This window comes from Taudactylus pleione, unplaced genomic scaffold (assembly GCF_031769625.1).
Source record: "Taudactylus pleione unplaced genomic scaffold, aTauple2 ptg000073l, whole genome shotgun sequence".
In the NCBI taxonomy this organism is placed as follows: domain Eukaryota; kingdom Metazoa; phylum Chordata; class Amphibia; order Anura; family Myobatrachidae; genus Taudactylus; species Taudactylus pleione.
Genome location: NW_028284475.1, coordinates 5,612,607 through 5,634,200, shown reverse-complemented (window position 1 = coordinate 5,634,200; position 21,594 = coordinate 5,612,607). Strand labels below are relative to the sequence as shown.

The 21,594-nt window shown below is 45.3% G+C and overlaps 1 protein-coding gene across 1 annotated transcript; it reads left to right on the top strand.

Moving 5' to 3' along the window:
- The first annotated feature begins 40 nt into the window (after positions 1 to 40).
- Positions 41 to 19,804, top strand: PRUNE1 (prune exopolyphosphatase 1). Its single transcript, XM_088467622.1, has 8 exons — positions 41 to 215; positions 9,332 to 9,433; positions 9,812 to 10,017; positions 10,995 to 11,179; positions 11,353 to 11,511; positions 11,611 to 11,705; positions 13,087 to 13,245; positions 19,040 to 19,804. Exons 1-8 carry the CDS (start codon positions 177 to 179, stop codon positions 19,577 to 19,579), a joined length of 1,485 nt encoding a protein of 494 aa, XP_088323748.1. The 5' UTR covers positions 41 to 176; the 3' UTR covers positions 19,580 to 19,804.
- Positions 19,805 to 21,594: the final 1,790 nt, after the last annotated feature.

Sequence of the window (21,594 nt, the reverse complement as noted above, 5' to 3'; positions counted from 1 at the left end):
CTGCAGGGATTGGGCTGCCCGCATCACGTGACGTGCGGCAGCTCCCAGCTGAGGAAACTACAACTCCCAGGATGCAGTGCGTCTGCTGCTGGTGAGCTCGGGTGACCTGGGCTGCAGAGCCAGTAACAGACAGCAGCACCAGCAGCATTGGATGATCAGAGAGAGCTGTGAGCAGCATGGAGCACTTCTTACAGGGCTGCAAGGCCGCCCTCCAGGTAAGAACACGCCATGCATGCAGTCTAATGGCTGCTCCCCAGCCCTCACTGTGCAGGCTGATATGCATGCATGCAGGAGGAGGGGAGAATACTGGGGTAGATGCATTCTGCAGCACAGGGTGACAGGCAGCCCCAGCAGGGGTTATTATTCTGGGCTGAGGGGCCGGGTTCTGATGCATGTGTAATAATCTGTGTATGTGTATAATGTGTGCATTGTATTTCTGAGTCTGATGTATACTGCAACCACACAGTGCCACTATTACTAATTCTCAGTACCGTTTCCTGTCCTGTGTGTGTGCACAGTGCTACTTCTTTATGCTGGGGTAATTCTCAGTATCTGTTCCTAATTGTCTATGTACAAACATTCACAGTGCTACTTGTTCTGTATGCTGGGGTAATTCTCAGTATCTGTTCCTATTCTATATCTATGGACAGCATGCGCAGTGCTACTTCTTTATGCTGGGGTAATTCTCAGTATCTGTTTGTCCATAGACAATTGGGAACATTCACAGTGCTACTTGTTCTGTATGCTGGGGTAGTTCTGTTCCTATTCTATATCTATGGACAGCATGCACAGTGCTACTTGTTCTCTATGCCGGGGTAATTCTCAGTATCTGTTCCTATTCTATATCTATGGACAGCATGCGCAGTGCTACTTGTTCTCTATGCTGGGGTAATTCTCAGTATCTGTTCCTATTCTATATCTATGGACAGCATGCACAGTGCTATTTGTTCTCTATGCTGGGGTAATTCTCAGTATCTGTTCCTATTCTATATCTATGGACAGCATGCACAGTGCTACTTGTTCTCTATGCTGGGGTAATTCTCAGTATCTGTTCCTATTCTATGTCTATGGACAGCATGCACAGTGCTACTTGTTCTCTATGCTGGGGTAATTCTCAGTATCTGTTCCTATTCTATATCTATGGACAGCATGCACAGTGCTACTTGTTCTCTATGCTGGGGTAATTCTCAGTATCTGTTCCTATTCTATAGCTATGGACAGCATGCACAGTGCCCCTTCACTTGTTCTGTATATTGGAAAAAGATCTCGGCACGGTAGCTGTAGTGGTTAGTAACAGTCTTGATGTAATGAGTTCTTTTTCTGTCCAAGGCTCTATCTGTGTGCAATTTGTATGTTCTCCCTGTGTTTTGTGTGGCTTTTTATTAGGGGCTTCTGCTTTCTCTCACACTCTAAAAACATACTGGCAGATTAATTATCTTCTGACAAAAACAAACAAACCCCTGCTGTGTGTATGTCTGTACATGTGACAGGAAATCTAGATTGTAAGCTCCACTGGGACAGGGACTGATGTGAGTGACTGAAATTTTCCATGTAAAACGCTGCATACAATGTGTGCACTTTATAAGTAGCTGGTAATAAATATCAGTCCTTTTTTGTTTGTGGTCATCATGTACAATGCCACTTCTCTTGTTCTGTATGCGGGTGTAATTCTCGGTATCTCTTACTATTTTGTATCTATGGAGAGCATGCACAGTATAACTTCTCTTGCTCTGTATGTGTGGTGTATCTCTTACTATTTTGTATCTATGGAGAACATGCACAGTATAACTTCTCTTGCTCTGTATGTGTGGTGTATCTCTTACTATTTTGTATCTATGGAGAACATGCACAGTATAACTTCTCTTGCTCTGTATGTGTGGTGTATCTCTTACTATTTTGTATCTATGGAGAGCATGCACAGTATAACTTCTCTTGCTCTGTATGTGTGGTGTATCTCTTACTATTTTGTATCTATGGAGAACATGCACAGTATAACTTCTCTTGCTCTGTATGTGTGGTGTATCTCTTACTATTTTGTATCTATGGAGAACATGCACAGTATAACTTCTCTTGCTCTGTATGTGTGGTGTATCTCTTACTATTTTGTATCTATGGAGAACATGCACAGTATAACTTCTCTTGCTCTGTATGTGTGGTGTATCTCTTACTATTTTGTATCTATGGAGAACATGCACAGTATAACTTCTCTTGCTCTGTATGTGTGGTGTATCTCTTACTATTTTGTATCTATGGAGAACATGCACAGTATAACTTCTCTTGCTCTGTATGTGTGGTGTATCTCTTACTATTTTGTATCTATGGAGAACATGCACAGTATAACTTCTCTTGCTCTGTATGTGTGGTGTATCTCTTACTATTTTGTATCTATGGAGAACATGCACAGTATAACTTCTCTTGCTCTGTATGCTGGGAGTGGTTCCCAGTACTTCTTATTTTGGATAACATGCACAGTACCACTTCTCACAGCTCATGCTGTAAACATTTTTTTTCTAATTCTAAATACACATCACTGCCAATAAAGCAGTTTAATTTTATGGTCAAAGTCAGTGATTTGGCTTCTGGGGCAGACTTGCTGAAAAATATGGCAGTATGTGGTAAATAACTTTTAAATGATCTGACAGGCAAGAAAGTACAGTCCACCATTATCCATTACAAAGCGGCATATTTCTGTGAAATGCTTTTTCTGCGAGTAATATCTACCCATATCCTTGACGTTGACAGTCACTCATGTGTATATACTACCCTAAATCAACATATCTGGCTTTCTCTTGCACCTTTAAGCAGCTGTTTATCTAGAAGTTACGTTATCAGCCCTGGAGTATGTTTCTGACGCTTGCGCTCATTATTCCCTGCCACATGGCTCTGAGCAGTGTTTTTAGTTCATTTGGTGAAAGAGCGGTTCCTGATTTGTGCATGACTGAGAGTCCGCCCTGTGTTTCCTGCTCAGTGTTACCACACGATTTTCTGTAGCTTGAGACCCTGTTGATAAATCGTCACATGACTATTTACAGAAACGGAGAACAAATAGGTAAAACATGTACAACTTGAAAACTTCGCAGGTTTGGGTGCAAGTCTGCCGTCAGTGCTTCGGCATTGCGTGCACGGAACTAATGGCGTATTTTTACCTCTAGCAGCGCAGTATGCACTTTTTGCGAGCGGACCGTCCGTAAGCCTGCGCCTGTTTTGATATTCGTCATCCATTGCGCACTAGCACCAGCCCCTATCCTTGGTGCAAAGCATTCATTTAACACTGGGGAAAACGAGAGGCGCATATCCACTACACGATTCGCTTCATGAGCGATATCGTGTAGTGTGTCCCTGGCGGTGGAGTGCTCAATGTCCTGGCGGTGGAGTGCTCAATGTCCTGAACGACACTGAGCACTCCCACTGAACGATATAATTCACGATATGGTTCAGTGCTGGCACCCTCCCTCATACCCGAACCGGCACAACCTGAAGATATCGTCAGGTTGGACAGCAGGTTCAGGCAATGAGCGTTGTCAAAACAACGCTGGTCGTTGACGGCATATACACTGGACGATATAATGAACGATAACGATATCGTTCATTATATTGTCTAGTGGATACGCGGTGTAAGATGTGTCGGCAGATGAATAATTAAAACATTCGCCGGATGTATGTGTGGACGAGCCTGAGCGTTGCTCAGATAGATTTTATGGGCTGCATTCTTGTGAATACTGGTTCGAAATACAAAATGGCTGCCTCCTCTAATGTATAGTTTTACCTCACCGCTGTGTATAACAACATTACACTTCTGTTGCCTAATATAATCATGTGTCTTTGACCCGTGCATGAAGGAAAGTGACAGGTGCGACTTTTCCAACAGGCCTCGCATATCTGATTATATGCCAAATACTTGAGGCTTTCTGTCTTGCAGCAATCGCCCAGGCTTTAACGGGAAGGGTCACTAGACCTGAAATGCTATTTTATATAGCCTGCATTAATATAACCCACATTTTATATAAGGTTTGTAACAAGCCTTTTCACATTGGGTTAAAAATATTCTTCAAAAAGGAAATTATTATATAATTAGATGTATGTATTGTAGGTTTTACTTTATTTTCTGATAGCGTTATATGTGAGAGAAGCTGATACCTTTTGATCTTTTTATGTTGATTTGGTCACATGACTAGATTAGCAGACAAAATGGCCACCACTTCTGTGCATATGTGACAAGTCCATCTTAAATGCCTGCCTGTGTAGTAATAATTTAAATTGTGTGACATAAAGAGGGGAATTCAGTTGTTTGTTCGCGACCGATCTCCTGTCTTAATTGACGAGAGATCGGGGGGCGATATTCAATTGTTTTGGGCCCCCATGATTTTTTTTGCGCATGTCGTGCCCAAATAGAAACGCAGCGTAAAGCGGCTAAATTTGTCTAAAGTCCTGGTCAGCGTACGCATAACCAAGGACTTTTTTCACCCATTTCTGCTCACCACCTCCGGGCAGTGGAAACCATTGAATTCTCTCCATAGAGTATTTGTTTTATTGTTTATTTCTTTCTCTGTCTGGCTTTATTAGAGAGAGGACAAGGAGAACCGGTCCCATTGAGAACAGAATAATACTTTCTGCCAAGGGTCATTTTGATAATTAGAACATTACATGTGGGTGTGGTGCAGGCCACGCCCCATCCATGTGATGTCACACGGGGACGGGGCCACAATTGCCGGTGATTAAAGCAATGCCCGGAGCATCCTGAGGATGCTACGGGGAGCTGTAAGGGCAGCGGTGGTCACTCCAGGGGATGCAATCGGGAAGCCGGCTGACGTTAAACCGACAGGCGGCTTCCCGACTGTCATATCCCAGCGAGGGTGAAATGCCCGGCGTCTAGATGTAGACGCCGCTCATTTTCCTGACGCCGGGAGCCCGGCATCCTGATCGAAAGGATGCCGGGCGCCACGAGCGGACAGCCGCGGAGGGGGAGGGTTAGGTTTAGCGCACCCCTGGGGGGCTTAGGGTTAGGCACCCCCCCATGGGAGGGTTAGGCTAGGGGTAGGTAGGGTTATGCACCCCCCGGGGGACTTAGGTTTAGGCAGCGGGGAAGGGGGGGGGGTTAGGCACTTGGGGGGGGAGGTTAGGGTTAGGCACCCCTAAGGAGAGTTAGGGGGGTTAGGTTAGTCTATACTTACTTTACAACGATCGGGATTTCCAGCGCTGTCGGGCTCACGCTGCCGGGATCTGTTCCAGTGTCGGGCTGCCGGGAATTGGCCGGCGGTATTTCATACCGATTCCCACTCCAGGCGGCACTGCTGCATAGATTCTGGCTGCAGGGTGACATTCTAGGCACCCTGCTAGCTAGATGAGGCCAGCAAAAAAAAGCTCAGAGGGCCAGACCAAATGACTCCGGGGGCCTTATACAGCTCCTTGGCCCTAGGTTCCCCATCCCTGCTTTAAAAGATGGCAACCGGTAATCCTTCAGCACTGCAGCCACTGTATACGAATCCCGCTGCCTGTTACCTGTCTATTTTTCATATCCTAATCCTGCAGTGTTGCAATGGAAGGTTCTGCTTGAGACGTACAGGCTGGAGGTGTACGGTTCATATGGAAGTGATATTGTGTAATATTTATCCTAGCTGAGGAAATATATAGGTCATACGTCGGCTTTGTCCTGGGGCAGCTGTGGGTTCCCATAGTCTTAGGTGGGTTTCCATAGTCTTAGGTTTATAAATGTATATATGCTCTATGTACATTGGCTCTTAGTTGTTGATTCCAGAGAAATTGTGCCTCTGGTGGCCACATGAGGAATAACCTTTGTTCATATCGGCCTTTTGACCATTATCTTGTGTGGGGTAATTTTTTATTTTTTACATTTTTTTTACCTATCTGGTCATTTTGTCGTTTCTGCTGAATTTCAGTATTTCAGGTAACTTCAATCTGTATTTTTATTTTACCCTGTACATCCGTTACCACCCATGTGGATTCTGTGACCGCTGTGAAGTCCTTTAAAACGCGCAATTTTATCACTGGAATACTCAGTCTTTATATAGGATGTACATGTGCTATTTTTACTACCTTTTTTTTTGTATTGGGATTTCCTAAATGAACTATTTATGTCATTTTATGGACTAGCGATGGCGGGGAGTGACAGGTAGTCAGCGTTTCAGGGTGGTAATAGGTAGTGGTTAAAAAAAAAAAAAAAAAGCAGGCGCGTCGGGACCATATTTTGGGTGTGCTCTAGTGAGCCTCTGCAAATTCGTTAGCAGCTGCCGAGAGCCCGCTGCCTTGGGTGATCAGCTCATTCTGAGACAGCATAGGCTTGCTCAGAGGTTCGTTGTGCGACACTGAAGGTGGGCGTCTTTGTACTTTAGATGGCGGCTGAGTTATTAGCACGTTTGCAAGTCCGCTGCCTACGGAATCGCAGCAGCTAGTGTTAATTCTAGGTCCGGCGCTGGGCAGGGTGCCGTAAAGAGAGCGTGGCCTTGAGAAAAGGGGGCGTATCCTAAAGACACGCCCGCTTTTCATCACTCTTGGGGGCGTGCTTAGCACTTACGGACATGGTGAGCACTGCACCAAAATTTCTCCCTCCTGACACTACGGCCCGCAGGTGGGGACAACACCTAACAGGCTGTTTCAGCAGGGCGCCGGCAGGTAGGGCAGGGCGCGTTTTGTCGTTTTGAAAGTCGGGCATGGTGCGGTGCCCTGCTAAAACAGCCTAGCGGGAAGACTAAGCAGCGACGGGCATTGTGTGCATCGCTGAATCAGGCCCGAATCCAATAGTTATACTGTCTCAGAGCTCTTGAAATTCGTGGGAAGAGGACACGTCTGACGATCCTGGTAGTATTTTTATGTGCCGCCTGGTGCAGTCAGTGAATGGCCTATAGGGAGCTAGGATTAGACCAAAAGGAGAGACTGAAACAAACCAGCCATTGGCAAGATGTCTTCCATTTTGATCCCCGAATCGCGTCACTCCTCTCTTCGGCTGTGTGTAACCTGATTTAAATATGGCTAATTACATGGGATCCACCTGATTCTTCTGAAGTTGACGTGGCCATTTTTATCATGGTGTGTGTGTGCGCGAATATCCAAACAAGCACAATAGTTGGTTTATTACATTAGCAAAAAATACATATTAAAAAAAAAAAAAAAAGTCTAAAATGATTTATTGACCAGCGTGACATAAAGCCGGGTATTGTTTATATGACCGGGATGTGTGTGTTGTTAGTTAGGACAATAGGCTGCTTGTTGTGGATACACTTCATCACATGCTAAATGATATAGGCCGAGCTAATGACCATCCCGGCGGCCAAAAAAAAAAAAAAGTCATCGCCTTGTAGAGAAATGCGATCCCTGCAGGTCTGTTCAGTCCCAAAATAATAGCAGGGAGCTGGGATTGATTTCAGCACAAGGCCGTACTTCCTAACGTAGCGCTGTTTGGTTAGATAAGATAGTTATGTGGTTGTGTGACAGGAATAAACACATTTTATTGCCTTTTATTTTATTTCTTTTTTTTTTATTCTCTTTGAAGGTCATTTCATACCTAACAAGAGACTCCAATTTAAAAATGTAAGGGCTTGTTTATAAAATATATATATATTTTTTTTTTTATTTAATTTTTTGTTTATTTTATTTTTTTTAATGTAGTTGGCAATTCTCCAAATATACTGGTTCGTGCGCAATTTCTGTATCGGCTGTTAAACTGCTGCCTCCATCTGTCCATATCTCAATACACAAGTGAATAGTGTATCTTCACAGCGGGTTACAGGTGAAAATTTAAAACGGCACCCACAATCAGTGTAAAGCCAGGCATGCTATACACTGACTGCGGGTGTCGTTTTAAGGTTTTACCCGCCGGGATGTATGCCGCTGCTTCGTATATAAAGCCCATAGTGTGTGTTGCTTTTGCACATTAAATGGTGCTCCCAGGGCCCATTTAGGCTGAGTGAGTGGTGCAGATGGTGATAATCACACGGTTTACTGACTGACACATTTTCAATCCAATATGGCGGCGCCCAGTCACCAACTTTTACCAGTTATTGACAGGAAGCAATAAATGTGTTACTACAACCAAGGAAAGGTAAATACCATCTGCAACAGCCCAACAAAACATTTTTAAGAAGTATTTTTCTTCAAAACAAAAAAAATGGCAGGGTGGTCCCCATCTTTGTTGCCTAAAATGGCCCTGCTGTTGGTCAGTGGAATGAGGTAGGCCTGTTTCTTTACATTTTTCCTTAGCGTCACTTTCTGCCATCGTTGAGGGAGAGAGCCGTCTGCTCTATTAATTCCTGTCCGTGTCACTTGGCTTTTAAGGGAAACCGTACAAATATTGTTTTTCCTAAACAAATGGACCTTGCAATTTATGAACTGCGGGCATATGGTGTTTTGTATGTAATTTCTCTCCAAACATTAGGCCTCCGAGCTGCTCTCTATAAATCAATTACTTAGCTGGTCACTGTGCAAGCACATTATATCCTGGTATCAGCTGGCGCTTGTCTACAGCCTTTAGAGTATCTCGGTAACGGGCGATCTCCTGGGGGGAGGTGTCTGGGGTGATTTGTGGCTTTTTTTTTAGGATTTGGATGGTTGAATCCCTCTTGATTTACCAAAATAATCTAGTTCCTTAGCTGCCGTGCTCCGTAATGAAGGTTTATTTACCAGTGTCTTTGTATTTGCAGAGTAATCAGTTGGGTCTGTTTCCTGCCAAGAAAACGTTAACGGGCTGCGTTTAGCCCCTATAATTGCTGCCTCGAACGTGTGCAGAACGGGATGCACTAAACTGTACAGTTCTTTCTATGTAAATAGGAGTCACTGAGTGACATGTAATAGCTGTAAAACATCCTGGGACGCAGTGACTAATCCCACCTCTGGACTGACGGATGCGTTTCGTGTTTGCCTTATTTCATTAATGGCGCCACTGCTCACAATTTGCCGCCATCGAGATGATAAAAGTCCCATATAGTTAAGTGCTTGATGTTTGTTTTCTTGCCTATAGGAAAGATTATATTATAGAGTAATGCTGATAAAAGGCGATACTTCCTAAGCACTTCAATGTTGTGTATCATGCACTTAAAGGGCCAATCCACCTCCAATACCGTCTCTTATTGCAGAGTGTACGGAAATAAACAAGGACGCCATATCTGCAGGATTTGAATTGTCTTTGCAGACACCATCTGGCAATAGGACATTCATACGCCGGATCCTCTGACCTCGCTATTCCCCAGAAAGCGGGTGAAATAAAAATTAACTTTTTTTTTTTTTTAGGACCCAGATTTGTCACGTCCTTTTCCCTTGAGGCTGCCAGATGTTAGTTCTAATACTTGTTTTTTTTTGTTTGTATTTTGGCTCATTGCAGAAGAATCATGAAGGTCTCGACTTCCATGTGGTCCTTGGAAATGAAGCCTGTGACTTGGATTCCATGGTCTCGGCCATCACCCTAGCCTACTATCTTGCCAAGGTGAGTTGGGCACATCGGACATACCTGGCCAATTATCTCTTCTTTTAGCTTAAACTTTGTCCGGTTTAGACCTAATGACCACAGAATTGCCGTGTGTATGTCCACCAGCCCTAAATATAAATCTGATACGCCAGGAAACTCAGTTCGGCAATAATTGTGAACCGGTTACTAGACGAACTCCCCAAAGAGGGCTCCCATCCTACCGTGTGGTCTGGTTGTTGGTTTGGTAAACCATTGATGCTTTATAGTTGGGTCTTGTAATATTTTTGTGTGTTGTTCTTTTTATAAAAAGTGGACATTGACGGCCTTGGTCACTCTGAGGTGACGGGAGGTTGTTGTATGTGACGGTGATGCCACACATCTCTTTCATGTTTCTAGACTTCTTCCAGCAAAAACCTTGTCTTTGTCCCGGTGTTGAACATCCCACGCGAGGACTTCCCGCTCCGGACAGAGAGCACTTTCTTCCTGAGGGAAAATGGGATATCGGAGCAGCACCTGACGTTCCGTGATGAGATAGACCTGGCCGACCTCTATGAGTCTGGGCGGTTGGTTCTGTCACTGGTGGATCACCATGTGCTACCTAGGTGGGTGTGATGTCCAACTAACCTCGTACCTTCCAAACAACCATTTATTGCATAAGCTGTATGTATATTGAATGAATAATGGGGCTCACCACTGTAAGGCCAGTTAGTCATGGAGGTGCTTATATACTGGTGGTGCTGCGTTCAGTAAATAGTGGGCTGTCTGATGGGTAATAGTGTTTGCCATATGCCTGGAAAAAGTGTTTCCTTCCCTGCCGGGCCACCGGCCGGAGGCTCCTTCCCTGCCGGGCCACCGGCCGGAGGCTCCTTCCCTGCCGGGCCACCCAGAGAGCTTTTTGCTCTCATGGGACAGTTCCACACTTATTTACACAGCTTAGGTCCATTCAGTCCTCTAGTACATTTTTAGTAGAAAGCATTGGTGTGACTGAACTCCATACGAAAATAAAATGGCCACCGTGGAAGTCATGTACTGCAGCATAAAGTTAATAAGTAAAAACTACACACAAAAAATAATATAATTTGACGAGATAGTTGAGGATAAATTATCCCTAAAACGTGCACTTGGAAAAATGTTTTGGATAATCAGAAAATTTGGAATAGACTTAATGGTTTAATCAAAGGCTATATATTACTGAGCTGAATAATATACATGAGATAACTGGAGCAAGTGTACTTCAATAAATCTGTCCACTGTGCTGTCGCACCTCTCCACAGTGGGTTGCCATTTTAGTTGGGAGGGGCTTGTGTAACACAGCAGACACACTGACTGATTGGTTTGCAGAGTTGTTTTGCAGAAATGCACTTTGCAGATTGGTTAAATATACAAGGGAGGGGCTAGTGATGTCACAGCAGCTCAAATTACTGCCGTTTCCACTTTTTGACCTTCATCAGACCTCGGGACATGTAGGTGAACGCTGGCTGTCTGTACTGGAATGAGGGAGGTAACACTGTACCTTAGTGGAATGTCGCGGTAATACGTGTCCCCTGTGTTATTGGGCCTTCCCTTTCTCTTGTGCTAGGGCTGATGCATTCCTGGAAGACGTGGTAACGGATATCATAGACCACCGTGTTATGGAGAGGGAGCCGGCTCCCAGTTGCCGGGTCACCATAGAGCTGGTGGGATCCTGCTCCACTCTGATAGCAGAAAAGATTGTCTGCGACGCGCCTCACCTCCTGGACATCCAGCTGGCATCACTGCTGCGCGGTGAGTGACGTCGCGTCCTCCTACAGATATTCTTCCGAGACGCTGGTGATGTTACAGGGAAACGTTTGTGTACTATGGACAGACGTGTGTGTGTGTGTCTGTGTATGTATATGACAATTAGTTAGGAACCAGTGACCTCGCTGAGGTTTTCATTCATTTTATGTTCCGGTTAGGCCCCATAGTTCTGGATTGTGTGAACATGACCCCAACGGCCGGCAGGGTAACCCCTAAAGACACCGAATACGTCACCTTCCTGGAATCGAAATTTCCAGACCTGTCGCCGAGAGGCACCATGTTTGATTCGCTGCTGAACGCCAAGATCGATGTGTCAGGTACCTGCTGCACGTGTAACCAGCGACCGCTAATTGTCCAAAATACCCCCAAAGACCTGGGGGCTCTGAAATATGTGACTAATTTTGTTCTTTGTGCAGGTCTAACCACAGACCAAATGCTCCGCAAAGACCTCAAGGCCTTGATGGGTCGCAATATCCGCTTGGCCATTAATGCTATTTACATGAATATAGAGGTAAGGCTGCGCGCCGAAAGGGGCGGGTTCTTCTTTGTAATCCATGTTGAATGACATTATGGAATGTTAATATGTACAAATAATAGCTTCTATTACAGAGACGGATCCTGGAGGCAGACTATAGACAAGGGATGGGGAACCTTTTTTCTGGCGAGGGCCATTTTGATATTTATACAATTATTTGTTGGCCCGGTGCAGGCCACGCCCCTCCGCGTGATGTCACACAGGGGAGGGGCCACAATCGCCAGTGATTACAGCAATGGCCTCCGGGCAGGAGGTTCTCCATCCCTGCTATAGATAATACCTATCACCCCCTCTTTCCCTTTCTAGCTCTCCTCCTCGTTATATCACCGAGTATTTTTCTGGCACAGAAGTGCATTAAAATGTATTTGTTCCATTCTGTGTAACCGCTTTTGATGCCTTATTGCAATTAACTGGGCGCCATTCTAATTTTTTTTTTTTTTTTGCAATAACACATATTGGGGCGATTGTTTTTAGCGCGGTCTGGGGATGCCTTATTGCAAATAACTGGGCGCCATTCTAATATATATATATTTTTTTGCAATAACACATATTGGGGCGATTGTTTTTAGCGCGGTCTGGGGATGCCTTATTGCGAATAACTGGGCGCCATTCTAATATATATATATTTTTTTGCAGTCACACATATTGGGGCGATTGTTTTTAGCGCGGTCCTGGGGTAATGGACGCATGACGGAGCATGTTGCACCATTTGGGCATAAAGAGCCACGGGAGCACACATTTCTGCGTGCGCCCTCCTGTGGTGGCAAGCCGATATGTACGTGGTTTGGGCCTGCTAACCAGGACTTTCGACGGGTTTAGCCGTTTTGTGCGGCTAAACCCGGTCTAGTTGGGCGCAACAAGTGCAATAAAAGCAAACAAACACATGAATCGCCCCCATTTTACTCATATAGGAGAGATATGTTTTAGTTTTAAAACCTAAACAAAACTAAAACAAAACAGTTTTCTCCATACAAGGCGTCCAGTAAACGTGGGCCTGCTTATTGCCACTTGTGAGTGATGATGGTGGGCGAGGATTCCGAGAGGAATGTGACCTTCAGCTGGTTATGGTATCTCGCCTTAGGATCTGTCAATCAGCACATTATGTATAAATGCACAGGGAGAATTACTAAAGCGTGTTCTAGGATACGGGCTGGAATTGCTGCAGATCTGCATAGGGGTCCAGCAGAACGGGAGCATTAAATTAATTATTGTTCATCTTATACCAAAGCCCATATCATTAATATATAAAATGGAGCAGCGAGCAGATTTATCCGATAACTTGCATGCTGTTCGTGTATAATGAGTGCAGTCCTGCGGTTTTATCTCGCCTCCATCCTCTCTATTGATTTCTCCCCAGGCGTTCTTGCGGAGGGAGGGCCTGGAGAACGACCTGCAGACTTTCTGCCAGAAGCACGGTTACCATGCACTTGTAGCCATGGCGGTCACTTTTACCAGCAGCAATGAACCCATGAGGGAAATAGCGGTGTACAGCCAGCAGAGGGAGCTCCTGCACCTGGTAAGAATGGCACCCAGGGCGGTCTGTTACCCTGAGGTGACCCACCTTCAGATAACATACATTTTTATTGCTTTGTACATACATACCATGCTGCGACTCTGTCTAATTCTTGCCCTTTTCAGCCATGTCTTTATATCAACCAGCAGATTTTTTTATTTCCGCCAGTCTGGGACACGAGGGGCTGATCGCTGTAGTATACACGTTATAGCCGGGGGAGCAGATCTGTGTTATCACACCACAATAAGAGGCTGGTGATATAAACACCTGGATGTAATGCACAGAATGAATCCAGAGATGAAATGTGTATTGTTTTATAGTTTCTGATTTTTGCCAGTCTTTCTCCACTTACATATGAGTCTGACGGTGCTATTTCAGGTCTGAGTAGAGCTCATATGAGCACAGTGTTCATTCCTAATAGTTCACGTCAGCCGGCTGCAATGCTCAGAGACGCAGATATAGTATTATGTAGCTGCAGCGCCCTCTGGTGTCAGAGCAAGGCTGGAACCAGGAAGCACGGCTGCAAATGACTGTGTACAATCCACTGCATGGTCTGTTATATTCCGAGAGCAGAGGAGGTTCTGGACGACGGGACACAGACGGGGGAAGTAATTTTAGTTTTATTTGTGAAATTTATGTCTGAGTGTTGACCCCTCTCACTGAAATTTCACGTTCTCGTAATAATAACCGATGTCCGCAACTGTCAGGCAGCTGAAGCAAATTATACGCTTCTTGACTTTGGTCAAACAATGTTCTGTCGAACTTTACTTAATATTTCTGCAGACTATATCACTGCTGGTATTTCGGACATGCCATTCACCGGCTTATTAGCCATCGTGCCCAGCATTGCAGGGTCTTTTCTTGTCCTCTGTGCCCCCTCCCCTGTTTGTCTGTCTCTCTCTCTCGCTCGCTCTCGTCCCCCTTCCCATATATTCCAGTTAGTGTGCTTCTTTGCACACCTGAAGGCACGAGACACCTTCAGCCTGGACTAGCACCCCGCCCCTATTGGTTTAGAGCATGGAGTCTGGCATAGTGAATGCACACTTGTATTAGGCACATTATAGGTAAGTCCTACAATTCATATACTGTAGTGCAGCTTTGGGTTGAATTTTGGGGCGTGGGTCCCCTGGATTGCTTTGGTGGGTCTGCTTCAGGGCATCGCATTATATCACATTTCTCCTTTTTGGCACATTTTAACACTTTTACTGTTTTTGTTTTTTTATATATGTAATTCACTTTTCTACCCTATACATGCAGCTGCTCTTATCCATCTTACTTCTCACTTCTTCACCTTATTAGAGCAATGCCCTGGGGTGGCTCGGCTGAGCTGGTTTTGGGGTGTCCTGCGCCCTGGATTTGAACCCCTATATGTTAGGGACCTACCCTACAGAGGTTACTTGGCCATGATTATGCTAAAAACCTCTATAGTTATATAGTAGATGTATCTAGCGGGGTAGATGGAACAGGGCAATGTTCTGCAGATATGAGAGGTCAGCAGTGAAATAAGCTGCAGAATATGTCTCTGTATCTGACAGGGGGGTAGAGGAATGCTCTGCAGGGCTCCAGAGAGGTCAGTAATATATTTAAAACCAGCAGTGACTGAGAGCCAAACAATATACCTGCAATGTGTAAGGCGGCCACTAGAGGGTGACTAAAGACTAACCCTACCTGCCAGAGAACCTGCCCATATTTACTGAGTTCTTGTATTGAATTTTTTTTTTTTTTTTTTTTTACAGTGAGCCAAAAAAAAAAAAAAAACGACATGAATTTATCTTGAAAGGTGATAATTGAAAAAGTTTTCATTAAATGATAAAAAAAATAAGCGGGACATGTCTCAGATCATGCATCTGATCTCCTACCTGGGCACAAAATTGGTGTACGGGTGCCATATCTTTGACACCCACTGTATGGTAATGTAGAGATCGGTGCAGTTTGTTTTTCCCAGTAACGTTTAGCTTATTAGCTGTCATAGGTTTTTGTTGTGTATGGTTTGGTCAAACCTCTGTGTAACAGGATCTCTCTGGGCTGTGCTGAGATGGTCACTCATTAACTTGGCCAAAGTTTAAAACTTTCCCAGTTGCGGAATGTCAGCTGGGAGCAGAAGCTCGGCTTGTTTTGCACACAGTCCGTCTGTCTGGGGGATCAGGAAGGTAACAGGAGGCTGTCATCCGTAATTGGCTGAAGGTGAGGCAGATTTTGGCAGGGGGGCTAATATAACAGACCATACAACTCTACTTGGGGAGGGGTATTGGAATAAATAGGCATTACTGCGAGGCTGTATATCTTGTTTTGCACCTTTGCTCAGATCCCTCTCACGAGTTACACCCCTCTCCGCATATTAACCCATTCGCTGCCTGATCACGCTCTGCGCTGTGTGTTATCTGGCTGGATGTTTGGTGGATTCATTGGGGGAGGGGGGGGGGTGTGTGGCACATGAACCCAGTCGCAAGGATCTAAAGCAGGTAAATATAAAAGGACCTTTTGTATTTGTAAGTCAGGACTATATTGACGTGTCAGACCTCTGGGGGGCGCCGTATGACTGATTATATGTTTATATTTTTGTTTTTATTGTGGTGTTGGTTTTTGCCCTTTTGGTATAGCTTGTACTAATACATAGGTGATTTTCTGTCGGGCCATCCGAGCAAATTAGAACAATATTGGGCCAAAAATTGCCGTTCATCCAGTAACTGTAGCAGAACACGAAGGATTGGCCAGTTCCGGGTAGAAAAAGCACCACCGATACGGTCATTAGGAATAACTGGGTCTAAACGTATTTGGCATATTAAACATCATGTAATGGGGGGTGGAGTTCTTACCCAGTCTGTCCTGTTTATATACTGAATCCTCAAAAGAAAGTAACTTACATTTCTCACGGCCGCTCCTTTACGGGAGTTTGCGATTTCCAATAAACTTTATTGTACTTATTTTTTTAGTAGCTAGAGATCAGGCATCTGGTGCTGTTGCAAACTCATTACTGAAAGGGGAAGATTTGGATCGTTTATCTGAAGTGACCCCTCTGTCTTTTGGCTTAAACAAAACTTGGGTCAAGCAGTATTGTCGGCAGTGTCGTAGCACAGTCACTTCGATTCTTATGTATTTAAATGGCTTTCTATAATCGCTGCTCCTCCGTGGGAATGGTCTACACTTGTCGCCCTGTCCTGGAACCGCTTGACAGAGATGCGGCAAGCTGCTTCTTTGCCTGGAACAGCAGATTAGCTTGTCCCATAGGAAACCAGTAATGCTGTGTGGTCACGTAGTTGTAGCCAATATTTTGAGTACATATAAAAGAGTGTCTGTCTTTTATGGATTGCTCCTGTCTGCTTACCACTAGCTCCTCAAGCATTGCTCCTGTCTGCTTACCACTAGCTCCTCAAGCATTGCTCCTGTCTGCTTACCACTAGCTTCTCAAGCATTGCTCCTGTCTGCTTACCACTAGCTCCTCAAGCATTGCTCCTTCCTGCTTACCACTAGCTTCTCAAGCATTGCTCCTGTCTCCGCTTGCCACTAGCTTCTCAAGCATTGCTCCTGTCCACTTACCACTAGCTTCTCAAGCATTGCTCCTGTCTCCGCTTACCACTAGCTTCTCAAGCATTGCTCCTGTCTCCGCTTACCACTAGCTTCTCAAGCATTGCTCCTGCCCGCTTACCACTAGCTTCTCAAGCATTGCTCCTGTCCGCTTACCACTAGCTTCTCAAGCATTGCTCCTGTCTCTGCTTACCACTAGCTCCTCAAGTATTGTTCCTGTCTCCGCTTACCACTAGCTTCTCAAGCATTGCTCCTGTCCGCTTACCACTAGCTTCTCAAGCATTGCTCCTGTCCGCTTACCACTAGCTTCTCAAGCATTGCTCCTTCCCGCTTACCACTAGCTCCTCAAGCATTGCTCCTTCCCGCTTACCACTAGCTCCTCAAGCATTGCTCCTGTCTGCTTACCACTAGCTTCTCAAGCATTGCTCCTGTCTGCTTACCACTAGCTCCTCAAGCATTGCTCCTTCCTGCTTACCACTAGCTTCTCAAGCATTGCTCCTGTCTCCGCTTGCCACTAGCTTCTCAAGCATTGCTCCTGTCCACTTACCACTAGCTTCTCAAGCATTGCTCCGTCTCCGCTTACCACTAGCTTCTCAAGCATTGCTCCTGTCTCCGCTTACCACTAGCTTCTCAAGCATTGCTCCTGCCCGCTTACCACTAGCTCCTCAAGTATTGTTCCTGTCTCCGCTTACCACTAGCTTCTCAAGCATTGCTCCTGTCTCTGCTTACCACTAGCTCCTCAAGCATTGTTCCTGTCTCCGCTTACCACTAGCTTCTCAAGCATTGCTCCTGTCCGCTTACCACTAGCTTCTCAAGCATTGCTCCTGTCTCTGCTTACCACTAGCTCCTCAAGCATTGCTCCTGCCCGCTTACCACTAGCTTCTCAAGCATTGCTCCTGTCTGCTTACCACTAGCTCCTCAAGCATTGCTCCTGTCTCTGCTTACCACTAGCTTCTCAAGCATTGCTCCTGTCTCCGCTTACCACTAGCTTCTCAAGCATTGCTCCTGTCTCTGCTTACCACTAGCTCCTCAAGCATTGCTCCTGTCTCTGCTTACCACTAGCTTCTCAAGCATTGCTCCTGCCCGCTTACCACTAGCTTCTCAAGCATTGCTCCTGTCTGCTTACCACTAGCTCCTCAAGCATTGCTCCTGTCTCTGCTTACCACTAGCTTCTCAAGCATTGCTCCTGTCTCTGCTTACCACTAGCTCCTCAAGCATTGCTCCTGTCTCTGCTTACCACTAGCTTCTCAAGCATTGCTCCTGTCTCTGCTTACCACTAGCTTCTCAAGCATTGCTCCTGTCTCTGCTTACCACTAGCTCCTCAAGCATTGCTCCTGCCCGCTTACCACTAGCTCCTCAAGCATTGCTCCTGTCCGCTTACCACTAGCTTCTCAAGCATTGCTCCTGTCTCTGCTTACCACTAGCTCCTCAAGCATTGCTCCTGTCTCTGCTTACCACTAGCTTCTCAAGCATTGCTCCTGTCTCTGCTTACCACTAGCTTCTCAAGCATTGCTCCTGTCTCTGCTTACCACTAGCTCCTCAAGCATTGCTCCTGCCCGCTTACCACTAGCTCCTCAAGCATTGCTCCTGTCTCTGCTTACCACTAGCTCCTCAAGCATTGCTCCTGTCTCCGCTTACCACTAGCTTCTCGAGCATTGCTCCTGTCCGCTTACTGTTCTCAAATATTGCTTCTGGCAGCTTCTAGTTTCTCAAGCATTGCTCCTGTCCGCTTACCACTAGCTTCTTGTGCATTATTCCTGTCTGCTTACCGTCCATTTCTCAAACATCGATTTTGTCCGTTAACAACAAAGATTGCAAATATAGGGGGCGATTAAATTCTTTTATAGGGCGCCTTAACTAATGGGCACCCGACAGAGCAATTCAATTGTTGTTCCGTTTGGGTACGAATAGTCGTGGGTAGAAACACTTCTGCTCGAAGCTTCCCGAGGTGGCAAGCAGAAATGTACGAGAAGTCGGCACTTTGGGCGCCCATACAGGAGTTTGGCCGCCCAAAGCAGTACTTTAGATGGGTTTAGACTCTTTGCGCAGCTAAAACCAGCGCTAGGCTCGCACACGTGGCACGGGCACTAGAGCGGAGCAACAACTAAATGGCTCCGGGGGTGCCCATTGGGTAAGGCGCCCCATAAAATAATTGAATCGCCCTCATAATGTTCAAACTTACCAAGTATAATGCACCATTTGATTTGGAGGAAATGTATGATTGCACAGGAATACCATCTTGATTATCACAGACCATATATTTTTCCTTTAGGTGTGTAAAGCCTTGGAGCAAGCTACAAACCCGTCTCTGGAACTTTCCCGGGTCCCCTGTGGCTCTACTCACATCACCACCTACACCCAGGGCAACGCAGCTGCTTCCCGCAAAAAAGTGCTGCCGATCCTGAAAGATTTCCTAAAGAAAAGGAGCATCAACGAGGGTGGATCTCAACCCATGCAGTCCTATCAGGAGGCCGGGGACTATAATGGACCTTTGGGATTTAATGAACAAAGTGTAGATGATAACTTAGAGGGCAATGAGTTAATAGGCGAGTTTGGGGAGCCGCTGGAAAACCCGGATGCTTGTGCCGGAGATGAATTTAAGGACAAGGGATATCCATCTGGTTTCTGGAGGCTAAATGAGGATGGATTGGACGAGGAGAACTCCTTCCCCCCAACTCCCATGAACAGTCTTGTGGAAGGCTGCCCCCTTGACCGAGGTCTCCCAAAACTGACTGCGGAAGCCATTTTAGAGAGGATCAACCGTATCACTGTGACAGATTCTGAGGTGAACTCTACCGCTGGGAGCCAATGACCTGGTCTCTGAGTGCCAAGAATAGGGCTGTGGTAATTTAAAATATAATTTTATATCTATATACTTCGAGGAACTTGTTAAACCGCAATGCAATCCGTTTTTGATACTTTATTACAAGAATATGGCATAACCTCCATTTTTACAAATCCGTATTGTAGATTCTGTTGTGTTTGCTTATAGGTTGTCCATTACCACAGGGAATGGTTGGGGGGGGGGGGGGGGGGGCATTTTCTTTCTGTAAATACCATGCAAACACAATCTGCCTGGGAATCCTGACAGAATGCATGCTGGGAGTTTCTCTATGACAGGAAAACTGCCTTGTGTCAGGTTACTATGTCCAATAATGACCTTTTAATCCTAGCATAGATTCAAATGTGAGGGCTTCTTCATTATCAAACATAACATAATTCTGACATTAATGAAACTTAAGTTTAACCACACACACTTGGGCAAATTCAATTATGTACAGAAGCCGCCGGAACGGGCCCTGGCAGCTTCCGCTCGTTAACTACAGAACGCAGATTCTCCTCGGAGCCTATGGAGATGTGAGCAAAATCTGTATAACGTGATCGGTGGACAAATACTCAATGTGAGCAGCCAAAAGCAGTTCATGGCTAATTGAATCTGCCCCATAGTGGCAGTGAGGGTGTTGGCAGCCATTTTGTTTCACTGTAGTCCCTAGCAGGGCATGCTGGGAAAATGGTCTCCAGTGACCAGAGTTCTGTAACACTACTGTTAAACGTGTATGCAATATTTGTTGCACCAACTCTGCCCCTTAACAAATCCAAAGCGTTTATATAATTTTATAGTATACATATTTATTTGTTTTTCCAGTGTGAGTGCTCATTTAACCTGTAAAGGGTAGTTATGTCTCTGATCACTGCAGGGTGATTTAGTGTGGGCATATAGGGTGGCATGGCTCAGATTTCCTTATGCAAACTCTGATACTGAGGAATGGATTCTGCCTGTTATGTCAGCTTCATGTAGAGGGGAGCAATCTAAGGCTTTGCCAGCCATTGTGGAACTACAAGGCTCAGCATTCCCTCAAGCCAATAGATAGGGAGCACAATGGTCAGGTTTGTTGCTTATTTAGTAACTTGATTGGTACATTTGGGGGTGATTCAGAGATGGGCGCTAAAGGTACAGCCCCTGCGCCTTTATACGCAGCTGCTGTGCGAAATGCAAAATCCGCAGGAGGCGTCTTTAAGCTGCCGGCTTCTGCAATCCTCTGTTGCTTTCGCAGACGTAGTCATCGGATCAGCTGCGTGACCATCTGACGTCTGAGTAACCCCTGGGGTTCCTCGGGATGTCCTGTTAAATCGCGCAGCCGAGGCCAGTGAAACTGCGTCCAAGGCCGAAGCCACTGGTTTCAGAACGCCCAGAGATCTGGGCCGACACGCCCAGTAGATCGTTGCCCATAGCCGCCCCCAAACGCCAGCAGCATGTGAATGACACTGCAGTGTTAGTGGGCACTGTGACCGGCATCGCAGTACCAGATCTAAACATTCACAGATCGGCAAACCTTGGAGATTTATGTAAAGATCTAATTTACGTAAATCTATGAATCATGCCCCTTATTATTTAATATTAAGGATTAATTTGTAATGTAACCTACATTGCCGTGCTCAGAACTTTATAAAGGCACTGACCTGTCTAGATGTTATCCTGTGCGGTTATGTGAATACGCCCAAAAAAATGATTGACAAAAGAAAATGATGGGTTTCGATGCCGATTCGAGTATAAAATAAATCCATGTCCAGACCACTGCCAGGTAATAGTGTGGGCTAGCTAATATCAGCATTATCCAGTCTTCTGACATTACTCACGCCGTCTACATATTTGTTCATTTTATTTTTTTTTATATATAGAATAATCTGTATTTAGCTTTGTGGATGGATTCCGCAGTCATGAGAAGAAAAAAAAAAAATGTCTTGCAGTCTCCTAGTTAACACCAATATGCATATGACAAATACACAGACACAAAGATTGTATAGCACGTATCTGGGCACAGGTGG

Coding starts and splice junctions, on each gene's coding strand:
- PRUNE1 (XM_088467622.1), top strand. CDS start 177: ATGGAGCACTTCTTACAGGGCTGCAAGGCCGCCCTCCAG. Junction 216..9,331: donor GCTGCAAGGCCGCCCTCCAG/GTAAGAACACGC, acceptor GGCTCATTGCAG/AAGAATCATGAAGGTCTCGA. Junction 11,512..11,610: donor CGCCAAGATCGATGTGTCAG/GTACCTGCTGCA, acceptor TTCTTTGTGCAG/GTCTAACCACAGACCAAATG.